Genomic DNA, 22,780 nt, shown 5'->3' with positions numbered 1-22,780 from the left:
GATTTTCTTCTTAGATGTGTATAAACATGTGGTTCGATGAGGCACGGGAGCCATAGTTGGCGAAACTCCTCAAACATATTATAGGAGGTTTGGCCAGAACTCAATGCGCAAAGTCATAAGAAAATGAAAACAACACACAGGGTTAGGCAATAGCAAAGTTTTCACGTAAAGATTGTCTGCATAGGTTAGAAATTGTGAACAGGAAATATTGTTGTCATTTTCATGGACCTTCACCTAGAGCACATGTCAAACTCAAGGCCCGGGGCCAGATGTGGACCGCAACGCCATTTTTTTGTGGCCCGTGAGTGATTAATTGGTCTTAAAAATCTGTTAAAATAGGTCTATGCTGCTTTAAGGCGTACATTGACCATAAACTACATTTCCCACAATGCATGGCGATTGTGTTACCCGCAAAGTGACGGCACCGCCGCTCGATCGCAGTGTATCATTTTATATGAATTGACGTTTCGATGAGTGAAATTGAATAAGTAATAAATACAGAAAGTTATTTAGCAATATTTTACAGAGTAATTACCTTTATTTTACATTATATTTGGTTACATTTAGTTACATTTATTCTGTATGACAGTCACATCTGGCCCTTTGAGGGTAACAATGATGCTGATGTGGCCCTCAGTGAAAATGAGTTCGACACCCCTGACCTAGAGTGTGCATGACATCATTGATGATGTCATCACTCTTGCAGGCATTTAAAATCAGAAATAGTAAAAGATAAACACAAAAAAACACAACATTTAAACTGATTGTGTAAACAAGGTATCAAAACATCTATTCAAGTGAAAAAAACAGTTTTGTGACCCAAATTTCAGACATTTTGGCGGCACTTATAAAAACAAAAATGGGGTTCTAAATTCAAAAGACATGACAATATTATGGTTCAATGACTAATTATTTATTCAAAAGGAAACCAGCACCATATAAAACAATTACCTTTATAAAAATACATACAGATGTAAATCAATAGTAGTGTAAGTAGTGCACTATTGCACCATATTCCAGTAACATTCAGTATCACAACTGAAAACATGAGCGGAGGCAAAGCCTGGTTAAAGTGCACCGAGTGAACGTCCGTCTGTAACAGCTGATTTTTAAAGAAAAAACACTCCATGATCAGATGACTTAAAAACAAATATTATACCTTCTTAATGCAGTATTTACTGACAAAGTACCTGAACTATAACGACTACTAACTCTTGCTCCTGTCCTCACTCACAAACACTGCTCCACAACTCGACACAATCCACCTAGTTTTACCCCGAATCACCAGTAATATGAAGGCAACACATGGCGTGACGCGTCAGATATATAAATATATGAAACCTGAGCCTCATTTTTTCTGGCTCAAAACGAGTAAATCCTTATGTACCAGCAGCCTGGATTTTTTGCTGTATATTTGAAAGTCAGAATGGTTAGAAATTTGTCAAGTACTTCCAGTCACTTTGGCAAACGTTATTTGACATAAAGAATGTGAGGTTTTAGCCTTCGGAATTAAGATGTTTTAAAAGGTTTAAAAAAATGCCTGACTTTGGTGACAAATTATAGAATATTTAAAGATACTAAGCTAGGGACGTGCTGATCATTTTGGCTTTGTTTATACACAGTGTCAATTAGTGGGGCTTTTTGTGTGTGTATATATATGTATGTATATATATGCGTATACATACTTATATACATATATATATAAAAATGTACATATATATGAATGTACATATATACATACATAGATACATACATAAATATATAATAGATTATAATAATATAAATATGTACAAACACCCCAGTATTTTTAAGTGTGTGTGTGAATCATAAACTCACTCATCGTCTAGGGCTTTATCCTCCACGTGATGGTCGCCGGGAGGTAAGCCGGAGCCAATACCGGCTGGGCAAAAGACGGGTCACACCCTGCACATGTCACCAGTCCATCACGGAGACGAAACAACCATTCACTTTCACACTCAGGTGTACAGAGTGTCCAATTAACCTCTGCATGTTTTTAAGACTGCCGGAGGAAAGGGGAAAACCTGGAGAAAAACCATGCACGCACACAGTCAAACCCGGGATTCAAACCGGCGACCTTCTCGCTGTGAGGCTGAATTTTAGACTAAATATAATTAATTGGTTTGAAAAATAAAGCCTAGGAAGTAGGATGGACTCTGCTGGTTGCAAAAAGAATTCCATTTGAATACAAGCTTCTACTTCTCGACTTTAACTCTCAAATGCTAGTTTCTGATTTTCTTCCATAGACCCCGATGTCAATTTCCGAAATGATTTCCCCATTTCAGCGATAAAGTACGGCGTGGACACCAGTGTGATTGACACCTGGTATTATCCAATAGGAGCCTGGTTGCAGGGGATAAATAAATAAAGTGAGGGAGTAACGTCGTCGTCGTCACCCACTGAAAGCTAAATGTACAGTCCGTCCTCCATCATCCGAACACTGGATCGAGATCCTTGCCGACTGTGTCCGTGCTCTCTGTCACTTCCTCTCCTGTCTCCGTCCTTCCTCCGACTCTCTCCATCCTCCCTCCTCTTCCTCCTACCCTCATCCTCTTCCTCCTCTGCCTCCTCACTTCCTGCCCTCTCAAACTGTCTCCTTGTGCTCTCCACCCTGCTCTCTCGTTGCTCCTCGTGCTCCCTCCTGTGGTGGTGGTGGTGGTGGTGGTGGTGACTCCTCTGCGAGTCGAACTCCTCCCTGCTGCTCCTCCACTCTCTGTCCATCCTCGTTTCCTGACTCCGATGCGACTCCCTTCTCTCCGTCTCCCTCTTGGACTCCCTTCCATCTTTAGGTTCCCTCCTCTCTTCGCAGGTCTTCGTCACGTCGGCTCTCCAGTCTTTCACTCCCCGCTCGTCCTCCGTCCTCCTCCAGCTCTCCGACCTGTCACTGTCCTTCCTGGAGAGTCTCTCTACGTCTCTGCTGCTTCCCCTCTCTTTATCAGTTTCTCTCGTCTTATGTTCACTCCCTCTCTCTTTTTCTCGGTCACTCCTGCTGCTGCTATGTCTCCTCATGCTCACACTTTCCTCCGCTTTCTCTTTAGTCACTGATTTCCATTCGTGCCTCGTCCCTCGTTCCCCCTCTCTGCTTCTTTGGCTTTCTCTCTTTCCACTCCATTCCTCTGGTTTCAGATCACCCATCTTTCTCTCAGCCTCCTCCTTTTCTTTTACGTCCGCTTTTTTTGGTTTTTCATCTGTGTTTTTATTCACGCCGGTGTCTTGTTTTGCCTTGTCCCCCTTGCTCTCCTGTTTTTCTTTGACAGCTGTTATTCTGTTCTCAGTTTCTTTGTCCTTTTTACTTCCTTTCTGCAGTTGTTCTTTTAAATCATCTTCTTTAGCAGCTTTCGCATCTTTTGGCTCTATTATTTTTTCAAAAAGCTTCACTAATTTGGATCCAGGTTTGCTTTCTTCTTGACCTTTTTCCATCTTGCTTTCCTTCTTTCCCTCTTTCTTTGCATCATCTTCACTGGTTTTTTCCTCCTCTTCCTCCTCCTTGTCACTCTTTTTCTCTTGATCTCCTTTTTCCTTCATGCTCTCTTCATTTTTCTCCTTCTTACTTTTCAGAAGTTCCTCCTCTTGCTCTTTTCTCTTCTTCTGCTCCTCCTCAACCTTCTTGTCCAGTTTCTCCTCCAGAAGGTCGAGCTCCTGGTCCAGCTCCGCCAGCTTCTTCGGGTCTGACTCCAAATCGTCTTCAATCTCCTCCTCCACCTCCACCTCTTGGATTTCCTCGTACTCCTCCACCTCGATGCCATCCATGGTTTTCTGCAGCTGCGTCTTGACCTTGTTCAGCTCTAGGAGACCACTCTGAAGGTCTTTACACACCTCTCTGATCTTGGTGGCGAATTTGGTTTTGGCACCTTTGCGGAGCTCGTGCGAGTCTTTGGCGAGGAAGAAAACATCGAGGGCGAGGAAGAGAGCCGACATGACTCCCGTGGTGACGCTGATGGCCTGAGCAGCTTTGGCGGCTCCGCCTGCTACGCCCAGAACCTGCACAGTGCTGATGAGTTTGTCCGTGTTGATCATCAGGGCTTTGCCGGCGCGGCCGCCCTCCTTCATCACATGTTTGATGTTGTGATTCATAGCCTTTTTGGCTGCACTCTGAGAATATTTCTCAAAGTCCCATTCATCCAGTGTGTCCATACCTTCCTACAGGAGACACAGAGACAGGGGAGATGGTTAAAGTCCGTCTCAGAAATGATACAAAGGAAGAAAAGTTAATGTTAACTACCTTTCATGCATCATTTAAAAATAAGAGATATTTTCAAATTGTGATGTTATTGTGATCATTGTAGTAGTGTGGGGTTCATTCAAATGAGACAAAATGGGATTATATTTACAGTCAATTTAATTTAATTTAATTTAAGGATAATTAGTAACATTGTTAAAAGCAATATCCTTAAATATTTTCGAAACAATATCATTTCGTTTGTGTTTTATTCTTTACAACAGAGCTGCTAAAAGACAAATAATTTCACATATAAGCAAGTACATTTCATAGGTTTTTAACCTGACTGAGTAATCTTTTTGATTTTTTTTTTCAAAATGAATGATCTTTACATCTTCATCGCTTTATGATGTGTATAAGTCCTGGTTTCTTCGCTCCTCTACGACAGTAAACCTTTGGTTTGTGCAAAATATTTGAGGAAGTCATCAATTTGACAGTTATTGCTATTTCTGACATTTTAAAGCCCCCTAATAATCAACTAATGAATCAATAATGGAATAAATTGCAGATCTATTTTCAGTTCTTATCTACACAACAGAAACCCTTAATGTACTATGGTAATCTATTTTACCTAATTAATATATACATCTTTCTGAGAAGTTAACAGTGACAATTTGTAAATTTTCTCACCTGCACAAACTCCATACACTCTCTGATATCTTTGATCTCTTCCTGATAGTCCTGGATCATCTTCTCCACCTTCTTCCTGTCCATGTTAGAATGAACCGTGTCTGTGATATTAGCCGTCGCCGAGGCGATGCTGCCCGCCGTCGCCACACCAATCCCCACGGCTGTGACGATAATGGAGGCGCCGAAGGTGAAAGGTGCCAGAATGAGGCCTGTGATTGTGGTAATACTGCCCGCCACACTGGCCACGCCTCCACCCACGGCAGCCGACACCGTTTTCTTGTGGAAGTAATCCGCTGCGTCTGCTACGCCCAGAAGCTCCAGGATGCGCTTCTGCAGGGACGCCCCACGCTGGTTGAAAAGTCGCACAAAGAGGCGAGCCGCCATGTAGACACGGTCGGCTGCCTGCTCCATCGCCCTGGAGCAAAGACACAGAGATGAGAGGTGTAACGGCATTTAATTCATGAGAGAAAGATGGACACCCATAAAATGAATATCTGTATTATACATTTTTGAAAATTGAATTGAAAAAGATTGATATTGAATCTGAAATTGTTTTAATCTTCCATAACACACAGAAAGGTTTAGGTCGTCATTGACAACTGTGCCACCTAACCGGCCCTTCTCAAAAAGAAGTGTAGTTCCACAAGGCTCAGTTCTGGGCCCAATCCTCTTTTCTTTATGTATGTCTCTTCTTCGTTACTTATTTTATTAGTCAGTTAAACTTTCTTATATATTATTATTTCTTATATAGGTGGAATTGAACAAAATATAAATAAAGAAAGAAAGAAAGAATCATATGCTTACATTTCCTCATCTTCCGCCTGGAAATTGGATCCCTCATTCCACTCTTTCCAACCTGGAAACCAGCAGCAGAAAAATAGTCAGTATAACAGAATTTTTTCTTCAGCGTATGCATTTTACATAATGTCAAAAATATGGAGATGAACTGTAAGAGAGAGTGTGAAAATCAAACAAAATGGTTGCTTTTGAGGTGAAAAGATACTAACCTTTGACTGTGTTCCACCACTCCATCAGCTCATCAGTTTCCTGCAAACAAAAACACCCGTCCATGACGACATTACTTACTCGGTGTGAAGAAAAACACACACAAATACATATTTATATACACATATACATATATATATATACACACACACACATACCTGTTGAGCTTGAGGGTTGACCTCGGACGGGAAAGCTGCCATCTCTACAGCCTGCACCTCGACTGTGCTCTCCTAGACAACAAACACAAGAAGTTTAGCTGTGTTTCTAAACAACCATTTACTCTGGAAGACTGCAAACACATGTGTTAACATCTGTATATACAGGAGCAGATTCACGTACTCAGTATCTGTTCAGACTCTTGGCGTTTTTTAACAAAGGCTAAGTGTTAAATGATGTTAAATTGTGTTTTCTGTTTGGAAAGCAAACAATTTTGTCTAACCAAGTGAGTTGATACATGGTCTGACGTAGTATGATCCAAACAAGCGACTGCTTGTTACATGTAGCAGCAGACTGATATGCAGAAATAGAAGACCATAGAATGTCCTAATAGAAGTGGGTTCTAAAGACTTGGTTGAACATATGTAAATGCCATCTCTTTTATGTCAAACCTGCGAGTTCAGCTCCTGCATCTCCATTGTCTCTTCAAGGACAGGCATCTTATCTGAAGGCTGTTGCAGGAGACAAGAATAATAATGTCATCGTTTAGAAAAAAAGGAATGTGATTCATACAAAATTTAAGAGGACAAAAGCACACATGTCAAAATGGGGGCATGTTTATCTGTGTCATAATAAATCATTCAGGACAATCATTTTAACAGTAAAAACGTATAAAAGCAGAGTCAATGCAATAATTGTTTAAGCCTCATTAGCTCAAACAAAACAAAGCATATTTGGCATACTTATGTGCACAACTGTGTAAATACAAGAGCAGGAAGCAAAACGAGTCAGACCAGCACAAGAATCGGTAGGTACCTGTGAGACCTTGGGTAATTTCGGAAGAGTTTTCTTGATTCGGAAAGACACGACCTGAACACATAAAATAAATGAAAAATATGAGTCTTATAAGCATGTTTATATGATATGTTGATATAAAAACCAAACAGTCATCTTGAGTCTCCGTTAAAAACATCTGTTGAAATAATGCTACCTTTTCTTTAGGTCAAGACTCTGGATGTTTGTTTTTGTTTTAAATTTTTTTTCCCTCTAAGCAACAAACAACTCACTCGTTTTTTTTTCTTGATGGTCCTCCTGCGTTTCAGCCCGCCTCCCTCTGGTGGCTCCATGCCTACACTTTCCTAAAACATGAAGGAAGAAATATAACAGCTAGGATTATTAATATTTAAACTAATTAGAATACATTATTTTCAAATCACACTATTGTTGATAATACTGTACCTGTGCTTCTACAGTTTTGGGCGTTCTTCTAAACATCCCAGCAAATCCTCCTTGTTTTGTCTCCTAATAGGAGACACACGTGAGTCACAAAAAAGACAAATCAAACAAACACGCGAACAAACTCCATAACACTCGCTCACCTTTGTGTTTCTCGTGGCTTCAGACAGATCGTCGTTGCTCGCAGACAGTACGCCTCGTGCCGACTGATCCCCCTTTATGAAGATAACAAAGATTACTACTCAGAGATTTGTGCCAAAAATGACAGAAACTTTATAAGTATTTAAATAAGAGCTTGAATTTTAGCTCTCACCTCAACAGCGTTTGTGAGATTGTCCAAGCTGACGGACAGTTGCCTCGAGTCACTCAGAGGATCCTGAAGAAAAAAGAAAAAGGATGTGTGTTTGTTTAGGAGAGTAAAAATAACAAAATAAGTCAAAGGTCATGAAAAATAGAAATAAATCACTTTACCTTTGAAGCGACACGGCGCGGAGCAGGTCTAGGAGACTTTTTAAAAAGCCCTGCAAGTCCTCCTGTCTTCTCCTGATGAATAAAAAAGGGAAGGTTGAAAATGACACAGTGACAAATCAATAATCACTGATCAAAGGGAGAAACGAGCTGAGATTTCAGTGATCAAACAACATTTGTACCTTTGGTTCTGTGAGATCTTCACAGCTGGTAGATACTTTCTTTTCTTTGACTGTGTTTGGCTCCTGCAAACACACACAACAATAAATTAATCATAAAATACAAGAAAGTAAAATGTCACAGAATGTAAACTTTATACATAGATTGTTCTCGTACCTCATCCGTTGTCCCCTCCACTGCTTTTGGAGTTTTCTTAAACATCCCACTGAAAATATTTTTCTCCTGAGAACAGAAAAGTCAAACACATCAGTTTCGTCTCTAATGAGCTCGATTAAGTTAAAATTGAAAAATACACAAGACATTTTACACCTTACATGTATCGCTGTATACATGTAATGTGTGTGTTTAATACAATATGCTTCCCTTTTTGTTAGGCTGTAGCCTTGTAGATAGTTCAAATTAAAGTTTTACAGCATTAATCACAATGAACAACTCATAATGACAAGGAAAAGACCGTATGTTGTGTCAATTTATGAGGGACCTCTTAGGGACCTAAGAGAGACCTGCATTTGTTCTTAATTTGTTTAAAAACCACAATACCTTGGTGTTCGAGTTTTCAGACAGACTGTCGTTACTTGCCGACAGCTCCCTCTGCTCGTCTTTATCCTGCAAAAACAAATAAAAATAAGTCATAAGTAAGCGGACGATTCGTAGAAAACAAGCGCCACAAACGAGTCTAGGACTCACCTCTGCAGCAGCGTCATCTCCAGATGCTTTAGGTGTTTTCTTGCGCAGTCCACTGAAAAGTCCACCTTTCTCCTGACAAGCCAAAATTACAGACACAGGACTGAGTCAGTGAAGGGGTCACAACTATGATTAAGATGAGCAAAGGGTGTTTCAAATGTCCCTGCATTTCTTAAGAAACAATGCAGAAATTGGGTGTATGTGTGTGGAGTGGTAACATTTATAACAGATACAGATAATGATGCACATGATAGTGTCATAGTAGGTACTGCATGTGCTCTGAGAGAACTCCAGCAGCTGTTTGGAGGGGTTGTATGAATTCTGTTCCTCCTCTGGCATGCCTATTTATTCTAGGTGCCAATTCCTCGCCCAGATTCTCTGGAAATTCTGCTGCTGCTGAGAAAGAATGTCACCCAGACAGACAATCTCTTACTCTCTGTGAGGGTTTTTTGTTTCTTTGTTTTAAATTACCCAGGTCATTGTATTGTCAGGAGTTTAGCTATAGACAGCTGGACTAGCTTTAGTTAAGTTGAAGACAATTCTCCTCTCATACGTGAAGCTTCTTCAGTTCTTATTCTGGACAATAACATTGTGACAATTCTCTGGTCGTTAACCCAGAGTCCATGTCTGAGTTCATGGCCAGTTGTTTCCAAGTTACCAGTTGTCTCTAAATCCAGAAAACACTGTTGAAGACAGACACTAACTCAATTAAGTGCTTAGGACTCTCATAAATTGTCCAGTGAAGGTGCAAGTAGAAGAAAAAATGGTTTAAGTCCAAAAGACTTAGGATTCAGACAAAAGACACTCCAGAAGACTCTTATCAGCTGCCACAAATGTAATGCACTGAAAGTGTCATCTAACAAACAGAATCTAACTAAACAGATCAAGACGTGACAACAAACTGCACAAGATGAATATGAGGAGAACTTTCTGACAGACGCATCATTACTATATATAATGCTGCTATAATGTTCCATACTGACCTCATCAAACAGGTTGTCGATGCTGCCAGATCTTTTGAATATTCCAGCGAAGCCTCCTTTCTTCTCCTACAACACAAACCTCAGTTATTACTCTCAATAAATACATTTCGATAAACACAGGAACAGTAAGGGTGAAGGAGGAAAAAAGACAAAAGAAAATGAGAAGAAAATGTCTTCATTTCACTGTGAACCAGACTCTGACAACAACGACAAATTTAATAATTCTGGAGCCAGTTCATTCCAACTTTAATCATGATATGTAGCACAAGACCTACTTTTATTCAACTAATACAAATGAAAAATACTCAACTCTATGCTGCATTAACACAACATCTAAATGTATAAACGTGTTTGGTAAATAATAAAACTCAACATTCAGCGAACAAAATCAAGTATTTTTTTAAATGATCATGTAATAGTAAAACACAACAGATATTACTGTAAGAGAGGTTATAACAAGTAAAATATTGGCGCAAAACAGAGGTTTTCTGTAACCAGGAGTTCATAGAACTTAAGCAATTAATCTCACTGACCTGTTTGTTCTCAGACAAATTCTCACTGCTGGCTGACAGCTCCTTATCAGCACTCTCATCCTACAAAAACAGTTGAAATATTATAGTTGAATTTTACATAGAATCCCAGTTGATTCGGTTTTTTTTCAATCACTTGCAAGTGATTGAAAAAAAACAAATTGCTCTAAAAACACAAACATGCAATGACAACGTACTAAAGAGACAAATACTATAGAGAGTATATTATTGTTGTATTTGGCAGCAGCTCCATGTGCAACCCTCTAAAGGTAAACATGGTTGGAGGGACAAATCTTGTAAATATTGTTGTACATATATTGCCCCCTGCTGGTTGAGATGCCACATTATTTTCTAATTCTTTGGCCCCACTCATCACCTGACGTCAACATGCTTTATCTCAGGGACCTAATGCATGAAGACAGGCATGAGTCACACAGAGACCACTTTTCACACCTGACATTAATAAAATTTGACCTGACTGTTTCTCTTAAGATCCCAGGAGATCTGATTTGGCTCCTCCCACCCTTATGTCAAACACAACACTGTTTCACAAGTGTAAAAAAACTAAAAAAAACAATACTGTGAAACTGAAGGAGGTTGGAAGAGATCGGCTGAGGACACATTCAGAAGTGAAAATCTTGTTTTGCCCTCAGCTGTGTTGTGTCATGCCAAGTGTAGAGGAAGTTAATAAAGAGGGAAGAATCCTCTGTGGTGACAGCAGCTGTCTGTTCCGCATGAACCTGTGATTTTCATTCCAGTTGTTCTGCTCTCTGTGTTTGGTTTGTTTGATTGTCCTAGTTTCCCAGGTTTAATTCTGTAAGGTTTAGCACTGACAATGATTCACTTCAGAACGAAGACACAGGATCCTAAAACTCAGTGTAGGTCGGCCCACCAGGTTCTGTTGGTTATGGTTATGTTTCTGAGTTTCTGCTGCCATGACCTGATTTATTTACACTTACCTCATCCGACTGAGAAACTTCTGTAGGTTTGGGCGGCTTTTTGAATATTCCACCGAAGATTCCTCCTTTTTCCTGAAACATAGACATTGAAATGTGAGCACTGACACTTTGTTTTGAAATTGTTTTTGAAACAATGCTATTGAAAAAAAAACACACCTTGGTGTTGTTCTCGGACAGACCTTCACTGTTTCCAGACAGCTCACTGTCTGGCATCAGTTTTTCCTAAGAAAAACATCATCAAAATCAGAGCACCAAAGGAGCACCCGCACGTTCTCAAGATGCGCCAGTCTCCAATCCCTCTCTTATTTCCCGTCAGTAATGTACCATTAATACCCTCACTATGTTCACTATCAAAATGCCCTGCAGTGTGTCAGTTTCTGGCTGATAATTAATGGAACATCTTTCACTCCCCTTCACTAAAATTGTGTTACACCCAGTTTCCTCATTTCATATTTCTTGCATTGGTTCTGGGAGTCAAACCAGCAGCCGTTCCAGCTTATATCAGCCCTGACCTTTCGCCAAACATGCCAAACAACTGATGTGTTGTTTTTTTTGTTTTGTTTTAAAGTGATGGAGAGGCTGAAAAGCTGACCAGAAAAACAAAGAATATGCGTCTTACTTTCTCTGGGGGAGGACCGTCGACAAGTCTGGACGACTTCTTGAACATTCCACTGAATGCACCTCCCTTCTCCTGAAATGCAGGGTTTCATTTTAGATTACAACCAATGCAGAAAGTACAAACTGATTTTACGAACGAGCACACTGACCTTCGCCTCTGACAGACTGTCGTTGCTCGCTGACAGATCCTTCTGTGACAACAGATTCTCCTGAGACCAAGAAAAACAGTTTATTTAGTTTAAACATTTGCTGTGCATTGATTTACATGGTTTATGTCACTTTTCAAACACTGGAGCATGTTGACTTTTATCAACATTTGTGTCATCATTTGAAAAATCTGGTTTATTTATTGGGCAGAGTCTGTACAAGATTATTGTGTGTAGGATTGTTTGGCTCTGGTAGCAGTATGCACTTCTATAAAAAAAACTTTAAAAACAACCCTCTGAGCCATAATCATAGAAAACTGTAAATTAAAACCTGTTCAGTGTCAGGGGATGAGCGGTTTACTGTTCATTCCCAGGAAAAAAAAGCACACACCCAAACAGATCATACCAGCTTTGTGAACGGTTAATGACTTCACCCGTGCAGCATCTTGAGCACAATAAAGCAGCGGTTTATTAATATCAATTTTTTTATAGGTGTAAACATGTCAACTTGCCGCTCTACCTCTACAGATGCTTTGGGAGTCTTCCTGAGGAGTCCGCTGAACAAACCACCTTTCTCCTGCAACAAAGGAGAGAAAACATGACTCAAGCTGAACTGATGACGTCGTTTCCTGAATTTAAAAATAAAAGGAAAACCTGTTTTATCGTTAACCTGCAGAGCTACTTCAGTTCAGACAGGTTTACACGGTGACACACACATGCAGCACGTCACCTGTGTCATGTGACGACTCACCTTGTTTTCCGACAGGCTGTCGGTGCTTGAGGAGAGTTCACCATGCAGCGGCTCCGCAGCCTAAAGCAAGAAAAATGTTACTCGACCTGTTTGAACATGAACACTATAGACACCGACATGGAAGCAGTTAGACAAACAACACCGTTCAACAACATAATGACACATGCTACAAGTTTCCCTGTGGTTTTTTTGTGCGCTCTGTGTTTTGTGTGTCTGCTTGGTGGGTGTGGCTGACCTACATTAACTCCTTAACGTTACACCTGCAGTTCATCAAGACACCACTCCTGCTCTGCTCAAATACCCGGCTCTCATCTTTCAATCCAGCTCTCCTTTGCTCCCATTTGGTCAACACGCCTCGCCTCTGCTACAACTCATCCTGAATAGCCTCTAAAATGAAACTCTCACTGCCAAAGTATATTTACTTATATTTCATCCTTGATTCCCAGTGAATGTTTGCACTAATGAGGAAATTCCCTCAATCCATTCTGAATATAGTCAGAATATAGAATATAGTTTACATGAATATTTAAGTGAGTTTCAGAGACTTGAATCTGGGATATTATGCAACTTATTTTCTGTTATAACTTTTTTAACTAAAAACACGATCAAAGGTTTTGGTTTCTGGAAAGGCTTTAATAGCGACTCTGAATGTTAATATCTAACCTCCTCCAGTCGTGGCCTTTCGGGCAGTTTGGGAGATTTCTTGAACATCCCACTGAAAAAGTTGCTTTTCTCCTGATGAGGACACAAACATGGTTAACTGTTGTACAGCATGTGCTACAGGTGGAGCATCTATTTCAGTAATTAAACTTAAAATGGGTAAATGATATTTCATACAGGGCGTGGTAACAGAATGTCCTTCTCAGTTTGTAAAATAAATGAATAAAATCCGAATAGAAAACTTGTCCTACTTTAGTGTTGCCGTTCTCAGACAGACTCTCGCTGCTGGCCGCCAGCTCGGACCGCTGCAATTCTTTATCCTGAAACAAGAAGAGGCGTAAGATGCTGAAACAAAACTCAAAATTGAAAAAGAACATGGTTTTAAATCTGTTTAGCAGTAAATCGACATCTATGCAACTTCACACAATACTCTATATTTATGAAATATTATGAACATTTTGAAGAATAAAAGCTACTGCACATAAAAAACATGTCATTGGACATTTCCATCAGAGTAAAGAAATATAAAATACTTTTTTTAACCAAAAATAACAAGTGTTTACTTAAAACCCGTTAGACAACCTCTAACATACAGTACGTTTCTGCAGCCATATATTTCAAAAAGATGTTCAAATGCAAAATAAATATACTGATGTTGACATTTGAATTAGATCTTAGGGTCATACGTTACCTGCTCAGGTGTCTCCTCTACAGGAATCTTGGGAGACTTTCGGAGAATCCCACTGAAGAATCCTTCTTTGTCCTGTGAACGTCAATGAATTCACATGTCAATGGATGTTACAAAATAATAATAATAATTATAATATATAATTTTTTTAAAGATAGAGGCAAATAAACACAGATAACATGCAAGACAAACAAACACTAAAAGACTTTGAGGCAATAACGTGTTAAGACAGTCAACTTACCTGACCTTTAAAAAGGCCATTCATGTACTCATGTGCCTGGTCATGCAGGGCTTTCTACAACTGTATTTTAACTATGAACTAATAATTTGCATTGGAAAACCAGTGTGATGATGAACGTCGGGTGAAAAGCCCTGTCGCAGCATTGTAAGCTGTTCAGTTTACAGAGGTTTAACTAACAGAGATGAAAATGGCACCAGGAAGATAAAAAGGCATGAATTATCATCACAAGTTTTTCAATACTTAATCACTAAAAGGAGCGAGTAGTAGTAAGAGATTTAATCCAGCAGTCAAACGGAAAATATTGTTCAAAAAAGCAGAGGAACGTGAAACACACAAAATTCAAGCACTTTCAATGACCCCTGTCTATTTGGAGAGATTTAAAAAAACTTTCAAGTTCCTTGAAAAAAAATAAAATAAAAATTCACAAACTTATCTGAGCTGACCTTAGTGTTTTCAGCCAGATTATCGTTACTGCCTGACACATCGTCAGGAGGAGACTGTTGGTTCTGAAACACACAGAATAATCACATTCAATACAATTATCAGGCCACAGGGTTCAACTGATCATGTGAGGACAGATACACAATTTGTTTTTCCATTACCTCATCATTCTTTGAATCATCGACAGGTTTCGGAGACTTCCGGAACATCCCGCTGAATATTCCTTCTTTTTCCTAAGACAGGCAGAGGAAAGATGCACACAATGATCAGTTAAAATTAAGGGATTATCTCTCTGCTGCTGGGACTCAAAGCCGCTCACCTTCTTGTTTTCAGACAGACTGTCGTTGCTGGCCGACAGCTCGCTGTGAGCGTTCAGATTCTCCTGAAACATCAGAGGAATTTATTAGAAGAGTGGGGGCGATCACCCAAAGGCCTCGACTGCGCAAAGTTAACTTTAGACACAGAAAGTTTAGCTCTTCTTCCTCCGCTTCAGTCTTTATGCTACGTTAAGCTGAGAGCGTCTTCAAATTTGATGCATTGTAGTCAGCTCACCTGCGCAGGCGTCTCCTCTGCTGGTTTGTTAGATTTTTTGAGGAAGCCAGAGAAGATGCCTCCTTTCTCCTGTGAAGATTTTTATTTTTTATTTTTTTTAAATAATGTGAAGAAGAATATTTGAAACCGTTCATCACAGTTTCTTTAAACATGGGGAAATTAGAATGCAGGAAGAAGCACAAGATAAATTTAAAGAAACTTGGTTTATCTACAATTTGCATTTGTGTGCTGAAGCCACCAAGACAGGACTTACTTGAGACGTCTTCTCCTCTGCCTCTTCGTCGTCAGAGTCACTGTCCTCTTTTTTCACCTGGCAGTGAAAACAACAGTGAGTGCCGAGGGCTAGAAGAGCTTGAAACTTTAAATCAGACATATTTATAGTATGTGACAGAAGATGATACCGTGAGTGAAGGTGTTCTCCAGAACCTCCCAGAGAACATGCCTTTGTCCTGGAGAAACACGGTGAGAAAAAAAAAACTTTTAACGAAATAATAATTGTAGCTACTGTATTTCCATGTCTGAATGCAGTTTATACAAAGACATGTTGATCAAATCTGAAAACAATGTGGCATTAACACACTTTTTTTTAGTGCTTGTGCATGAAAAATCAGAATCATGATATTTGCATTCTTACCTGTTCCTTTTCTGAGAGTCCTTCCTCAGTTCCTGGGCTTGAATCTTTGGTCTGAGACAAAAGTAGTATTGTTTTTTTAACATCAATAATAACAAAAGAGGTTACAACGTTCTTATAATGTCACACAATTTACACCCAAATCATCCTCTTATTGTTATGTACGTTGCACTTTTAAAAAAAAGGTTGGCTTTAACAAACCACAACAAAAGCAGGACACGCAGTGACAAAATCCACACTAAAAGAATGTCAATGTCATGTAAGAGCAAATAAAGGAGTGAAACTAAGCTAAAAGGAATATGTACATTATACAAACACATAACAGGGGATAAAAGACGAAAAAAATGTATCTGTAATTCAAAAAAAGATCCTTCTTTGAACCTCATTATTTGTAGTTACAGCCACTGTGAATATTACAGGTTCAGGTGAGACAGAGGACATCTTAAAAACAAAAAATAAATTAATAAAAAACCTGGATTCAACAAAGAAAGACGTGATTTTGTGGCACCACAACAACTGTATAAGTTGCAGGTTTTACATGTTGGCAAGAAGTTAATTAAAGTTAATAACTTTCTTCTTTTTGTTAAGGAACTACGTCGACGACAAAAGGTCTCAGAGGGTGTTGAATTTCATTAGAGAAAACTAAACGTCTATGCAAAGACAGAAACCACAGTCACAAAATGCAAAAACTAAACAAAAAACCTAGCTACAGTTATCAGGAACAGAGTTTTATTTATCCTTCAACAAGTTGAGCACCAAGTTAAGAGGAGGCTGAAAAACTAAAGGGCAGCATATGGAAGATGACAAAGACAGACAAGACAGTAAACATCATAGAAATATTGATATTGATAAAAGTCATCCAGACAGTTGGAGCACCCGTTACCAAACAGCAGACAGTCAACACCATACTAAAATATCAAAGAAACAAAGTTTCACTAAACTACAAATAAGACAAACTCTCACAGAAGCAGTAACCACGTCCTCCAACACTAAAACCAAAACCACCACCACGTAAAAACAAATGTGACACTGAGTTCTGCAGCCACCAGCAGAAAACACCAACGCACACGCGTTTCTCCGTACCTTAGGTGATGACTTGAACTGCAAACCTTTCATTACCCCTTTCAAACCGCCCTGTCAACAACAATCACAAGTCACAAAATGCCTAATCACGTCACAGTCACATCAACAAACACACACCGGTTTACTTCCAGGAGCTTGTTTGGCCGGGACGTCGCCAGGTTTCTCCTCCTGCTCCTCATCGAACACATAACTCTGCGAAAGAGAATGAAAAATAAACACAGCGGATTTAAGACGTCCAGTTAATATCGAGTGCATCCTATGAACTGACTGACTTTTATTCATCTGCTTATATCCGTGTATTTATTTTATCCTCTCTTCATTTTGACAGAGAATCACGAGACTCAACTGACAGCGATGCATATTTACAGAGCAAATTAACGTGAACACTGAATCATGCACACGCACACAGACACCAACTGTGCTTCTGAATACAACACGCCGCACAAAATTACACACCCTGACACACCCGTTTGTCACCACTAACCAGTTTCACAAAGACAGTGAGCTACTGTGAATCCATTCTTTGCTTCTTTTTTTTTTTTGTTTTCAAGTTTTTGTCTGACCAACAGGGATTAAGATGGACGAGCAGAGTTGAAGTGCTTCTGAACACAGATTTTTATCAAAATCGTTAATTTGTGTTCATTGTGAAAGTGCGTTGTACTTAATGACACTTAAAGGAGGCACAACAACAAGCTTTTTCATCTTGGTTTGAGTCACATGGATTTTCCCAGCAAAATCCAATGATGATAAACTGCTGTTTCTTCCTGTTCTAGTTTGAGCCACCATGACCCCTCTCTCCTGTTCTCTGATTGGCCCTAGGTGGCTTCAGTCATTGATTGCGAGTGTGCCTGCTATTACTAGATTTACAGACCATGTCTTTAAATACTACTTCTTATCATTTGTGTCTAGGGCTGCGTAATTAATTAATCAAAACGTGTTTCAGTTACAATTATGGGGGCTTTTACTCTGAAAATAATGTGAAAATTGTGTTTGACTTCCTGTCCCTCATCAAGCAAAAATAAAACACAGGGAATTAAGCGGAATCACTGGGTTAAAACGTGCAGTGCGAGTAAAGATATATACAATCATTTAGAGTTATTTTAAGGTAAATTCAAAAGGTTAATTCAAAACGTAATCAAAACTTCTCAGCTCAGAATTTGTCTTTTCTAAGTCTAAGATAAATGCACAACCATCAGCGGGGAAAGTATATGAACATAATACGTTGATGGATTAAATACATTACATTGCTTACAGTGAAAGTAGGTGTTTTCTCTTTTTGGCTCCGTCGAAACACTCCAGTCAACCCTGAGTTATTACTCTGAAAACAAGCACATGCAAAATAAGAGGAAGATATCGTTGACATTATGCTTCATGAGTGTTTTTCTAAAGGTGGAAGCCAGTGCTTCAACCTGTGCTACCTGCCTCATCGTTGGGAACTTTAGCAGGTTTGTCGCTCTAAAGGAGGAAGAGGAAGGAGAGTGACTGTTAAACTTTTAAGTAAAAAACAAGCAAGGTGAAAAGACGTGGTTGTTTTGTTTGTGTACCTCTGTGTCCTCAGTGTGCACCCTCCTTCTCTGGCTGTGTCTGCTGTTTTCGACGACATTTTCCTGCATGAAAACACACAACAGTTCAGTGGGGAACAATTAACATGATCCTAGAAACTGGAAGGAAACATGAAACCATGAGTAGCCCAGAGGGATTCTTTACTGTAAACGCTTCTTAAAAAAAAAAAAAAAAAAAAAAAAAACACTCACACATTTCCTTCACTAACTTTTATGATTCAGTGAGATTTTATTGAGTATGTGAGTGAAGAACACCTTTTCTGTGCGTCTGGGTGGAGCCACAGGAGTTTCAGACCATTTCCGTTCTCCATCTCTTTTTTTTAAGTTTCCATTAGCCTGACAAAGACAGGAAAAGATGATATAAGTGAAATAAGTGAAAATACACTTATTTACAACAATAATCCACAAATAAATCACAACGTTTAACAGCTAACACGCGCAGAGTATTACTCTCAAATGAAAAAAAGTATTTAAATAATTATAAACTGTACATCTGCTATGTCTGTGCCACACGTCTACTCCGCAGGTGTACTCCAATAGGAGATTATGAACCGATTTATATGTCCAATATACCTTAATCTGGTGATATTTTTTGTTTGGTTTTTTATTTTCATGCAATCAGCAAATGCGGTTTACACAGGAGTTATGGTTAATATCAGAATACTACTGTCCATGTAAACTGATATTGCTCACTTCGCAAACAAATATTTTAAATTCTTGATTATGTAACCTATTCAATATACAAAAAGAGTCACGTATACTAGATAAGATAATTGCAGTAAATACCTCATTGATTGTTGCTGCAGCTCTCTTCACTCTGTATTGTGTCCCGGCCAGTTCCTGGACACAAAGAAAATATGAAAGGATTAAGAAAAACAGTGTGTGACATTTAGGGGGATTTGTATAATGGCTTAAAAAAAATAATGGTTTGTTTTCTTTTAGACATCTGCATCTATGGGAATGTCCTCAGCTCACACACAGCTGGAGACATTTGTTGATAACCACATCTTTTCTGGACTGTGAAGGCCACCGTAGTTCCCGAGAACGAGCAGAGGGGTCGTCCGTTTGTTGCAGTGTGTAGTCTCACCATTGGATGTCAGTACTTGTTACAAACTCCACCGTTAAAAAGTGTGTGAGTCGGGGAATTTCTCCACTTAAAGTTCTAAACCCAGATTTTTAAAAAATGACTTAAATGTTGCAAGACATTTAAGGCACAATAGCCAACACCATGTTTGCTCTGCAGAATGATAAAGCCGGATAAATTGTATAGTTTGAAACTGCGCTCATAACAACATAAATAAAAAAAGACTTACAGCGTCTGTAGGTCGTGGGGGAACAAAAGGAGTCAGTTTCTCCGCTCTCTCTGCGTCAGTTCTCTTAATCTGTAAAGATTATTTCTGATTTCATTATTTACATACATGCGTAGCCTCGCCACAACCTCCTGAAGTCACTGTGTCCAGTGTAAGAAAAAACGACGAAAAATAAATGTTTTGTTTTGTACCTGCACGTCAGCTGGCTTTGGAGGAGGTTTAGGCTGCAAGTAAAAAAAAAGAAATAAAATAAAATATTGGTATATTAGAGTTATTTGATAATCAATAATCAATAGTTGGAGACATGATTTGTATATGGAGCATTAATTACAGATGTTCTCACCGGCTTTGGTCTCTTTTTGGCTTCTGGCCTCGTCATACATGCCTCCATTCTGCCTGTAAAAAAGCACAGAGGGATTTTCATTAAAATGGTTTAATCATACATATTATGCTAAATATAACCCTTAAGAGAGTGGAGCAAGGGTTAGTCACTATGGTTGAATGTGCATATTATGTATTAAATAAAAAACAAAAAAAGGCGGAATACGTGCATTATTTTAAATGAAAATCAAGAGTAAAATTGTGTGCTAGTGGAGAGGGTAATTTTATTAGATTTAGTAATTGTGTTTCTCCTTGTTGAACTAATATAATCTCCCCTTATCTATGAAATCTGCCATGAAATGTCCTCATGAACGTGTGAATTAGTATTTATCAGACTTTTATGTCAAAGTCGATGTACAGTAAACAGTAAAATCGATTAATCTGTTTTGATAATTATGACATTTTATACAGATATCAATTTATATCAATATTCTATCTTAATCCTTAATTTGTCAGACACGTAGTTGATAAAAAATAATAATAATTCAAGTTAAGTATTTACCTCAGAAATCTATGACTGAGCATTCGTATTGGTTACACAATTTGAAATTATGCTGGATTCCTGGAAAATGTACTTAATATTTCTAAAATCAAACAATGCATCATTTGTTTGTTTGTTTTTGGTGTTTAACGGCGGTTAAAACCCAGTAGCTATCATCCTTAGTAATTTGATATTTGAATTGATATTTCCTCTCAGTCGATAAATATTTGTAGTAAATATTCAGCAGCAAAAAATACACACAAAAAATACTGCATTCATCACAGCAATAAGCATATAATTCAACTTGAAACATTATAAATGTGAATTATAACCTGCTGTGGGCAGTACAGTTAAACAGAAGCCAAAAAATATACGTTTTTTTAATTACAGGTAGTTCAAAAACAACAGAAGTGTGGCACTTTAACACAACGTATAACTTCCACTTACATCTTTTTAGTTTAATCACATTTTAAAAAAGTCCTGAAATATTACGACAGAAACAAACATGCTAATGTCTCCGTGTACGTGTGTGTGTGTGTGTGTGTGTTTAGCTATAGCTTAAAGATAAAACTCGACACTTTTAAACAAACGGCGAATTAAACAACGTAAACACATGTGAAGACTCTGAGAAAAATAAATAAGTTCCGACTCTGTGGTTTCACCTACCGAGGCTTTTTGAAGACACTTCGCAGACTATTTACATATACTAGCAACACTCTAAACTGCGTGAAAAACCGCCGACGGCTCCTTCACTTCACTGACAAGATTATTCCCCGAGACTTTTAAAGATTTCTTCACCACGCCCACACACAACATCTGCACCCGCGGTGCTTTCAAGTACACCTCTAAAACTCAGAAATCTCAGTTATTCTCAAGTGTTGTTGTTGTTGTTGTTGTTGTTGTTGTTGTTGTTGTTGTTGTTTTAAAATGCACTGTAAAAACTTCAGTTAGATTTAGTCACATTTACACGTTTCAGCTCCAATTGCAAATGAAAAACTTCAAAACAGCTATTAAATAATAAATAATAAAACTTCATATTCATATGCAAAACATAAATTATTTAATATTAATTAATATTGGGATGGAATGTGTCATTTGAGGGGAATATTAATGTGATATAAAGAATATGTACATAACATACCATAACATTTACTCATTGGTATAAAGGTTTCACCTCCAATTCCAACTTTAAAACTTTGATAGTAACTTAAAGTATTGTTGTTGATGATGATGATGATGATGATGATGATGACGATGATTTAAAGAGTGATTTGAAACACTGTAAACTTCATATTCCACAATTATTAAATTTTAATATATATTGGGGTGGAATTGATGCATCTGAGGGGAGTATTTGCAGTGTGATTTCAAATAATATGTTCATAAAAATAATAAAATACAAATAACAATTTCATGATCTTTGTCTAAAAACAGAACAGAGGCATCTATTTTATTGATTTTGCCGACACGAAATTTGCCAGGTTTGTCTAGTGTATTTACAGTTATGTAATCAAAATATGCTCAGACTCTTCCCACAGGCAACATCACTCAGCGGTCGAACAATGCAGCTCAAACAAAGCAAAGCACAAAGAGCTTCTGTGCCACCAATTCTCACAGTGAAATATCATCATTACATGTTTAAAGAGATCCTGAACAACACAGGAGACGGTCTCAGTTCACAAAGCTACATTGTCTCACCTGGTGTCTTCAGGTGTGGAGGATGTCAGATCTGAAATCTTTGTCTCCAGTCCTTCCTGGCTCTGCCGCCGTGGTTGCGGTGGGTGGATTCACCTGGGAGTGGGGCGTGGCCACTTTGAGGTTCACCTGTATCTGTGGGAGTGAGCGAGACTGTGACTCATGAGTTTCACGACAACGGCAACAGAAAAATCCAAACACGATTGGAGCGTTTTTTTGTTTTTTTAATAGAAGAGAGACACGCACAGATCACCTTGGCAGCAGTACAAGCAACGACATGCTGAGAGAAACCCCAAAAATTAGTAATGGAAGATAGAACACGTGCCTCACCTGAAGATGTTTCCACATAAAATACATGTTTGTCACTTCAGGTGACCTAAATCTAAGTTGACATTTTATTTAAATAAAGTTATTTTTGTTTTTGGAAAAATCAATCTCAACACCTTCATTAAAGAAAGACACCCTCAAGTTA

General features: G+C 38.6%; 1 protein-coding gene across 1 annotated transcript; it reads right to left on the bottom strand.

Annotated features, from left to right (window-relative positions):
- Positions 1-1,843: 1,843 nt before the first annotated feature.
- On the bottom strand, positions 1,844-22,318 carry apold1a (apolipoprotein L domain containing 1a; the record flags this gene model as incomplete). The annotated part of the gene is made up of 44 exons (XM_083888928.1): positions 22,312-22,318; positions 20,095-20,147; positions 19,943-19,975; positions 19,755-19,823; positions 19,228-19,281; positions 18,697-18,777; positions 18,424-18,486; positions 18,302-18,334; positions 16,997-17,071; positions 15,800-15,850; positions 15,567-15,614; positions 15,419-15,475; positions 15,166-15,234; positions 14,933-14,995; positions 14,775-14,846; positions 14,616-14,678; positions 13,935-14,006; positions 13,495-13,563; positions 13,247-13,318; positions 12,584-12,643; positions 12,353-12,409; positions 11,836-11,895; positions 11,688-11,759; positions 11,225-11,290; positions 11,069-11,140; positions 10,113-10,172; positions 9,580-9,645; positions 8,600-8,671; positions 8,453-8,518; positions 8,069-8,134; positions 7,915-7,977; positions 7,736-7,807; positions 7,578-7,640; positions 7,408-7,479; positions 7,268-7,330; positions 7,096-7,167; positions 6,845-6,898; positions 6,481-6,540; positions 6,031-6,102; positions 5,875-5,914; positions 5,672-5,723; positions 4,868-5,282; positions 2,592-4,158; positions 1,844-1,923 (listed from the first exon to the last, which is right to left on the bottom strand). Exons 2-44 carry the CDS (start codon positions 20,140-20,142, stop codon positions 1,844-1,846), a joined length of 4,554 nt encoding a protein of 1,517 aa, XP_083745054.1. The 5' UTR covers positions 20,143-20,147; positions 22,312-22,318.
- Between the last annotated feature and the right edge of the window lie 462 nt (positions 22,319-22,780).

This window comes from Microchirus variegatus, assembly GCF_963457635.1.
Source record: "Microchirus variegatus genome assembly, chromosome: 5".
NCBI classification, from domain to species: domain Eukaryota; kingdom Metazoa; phylum Chordata; class Actinopteri; order Pleuronectiformes; family Soleidae; genus Microchirus; species Microchirus variegatus.
Note: the sequence above shows the minus strand (reverse complement) of the source record. Positions and strands in the feature narration are given on the sequence as shown.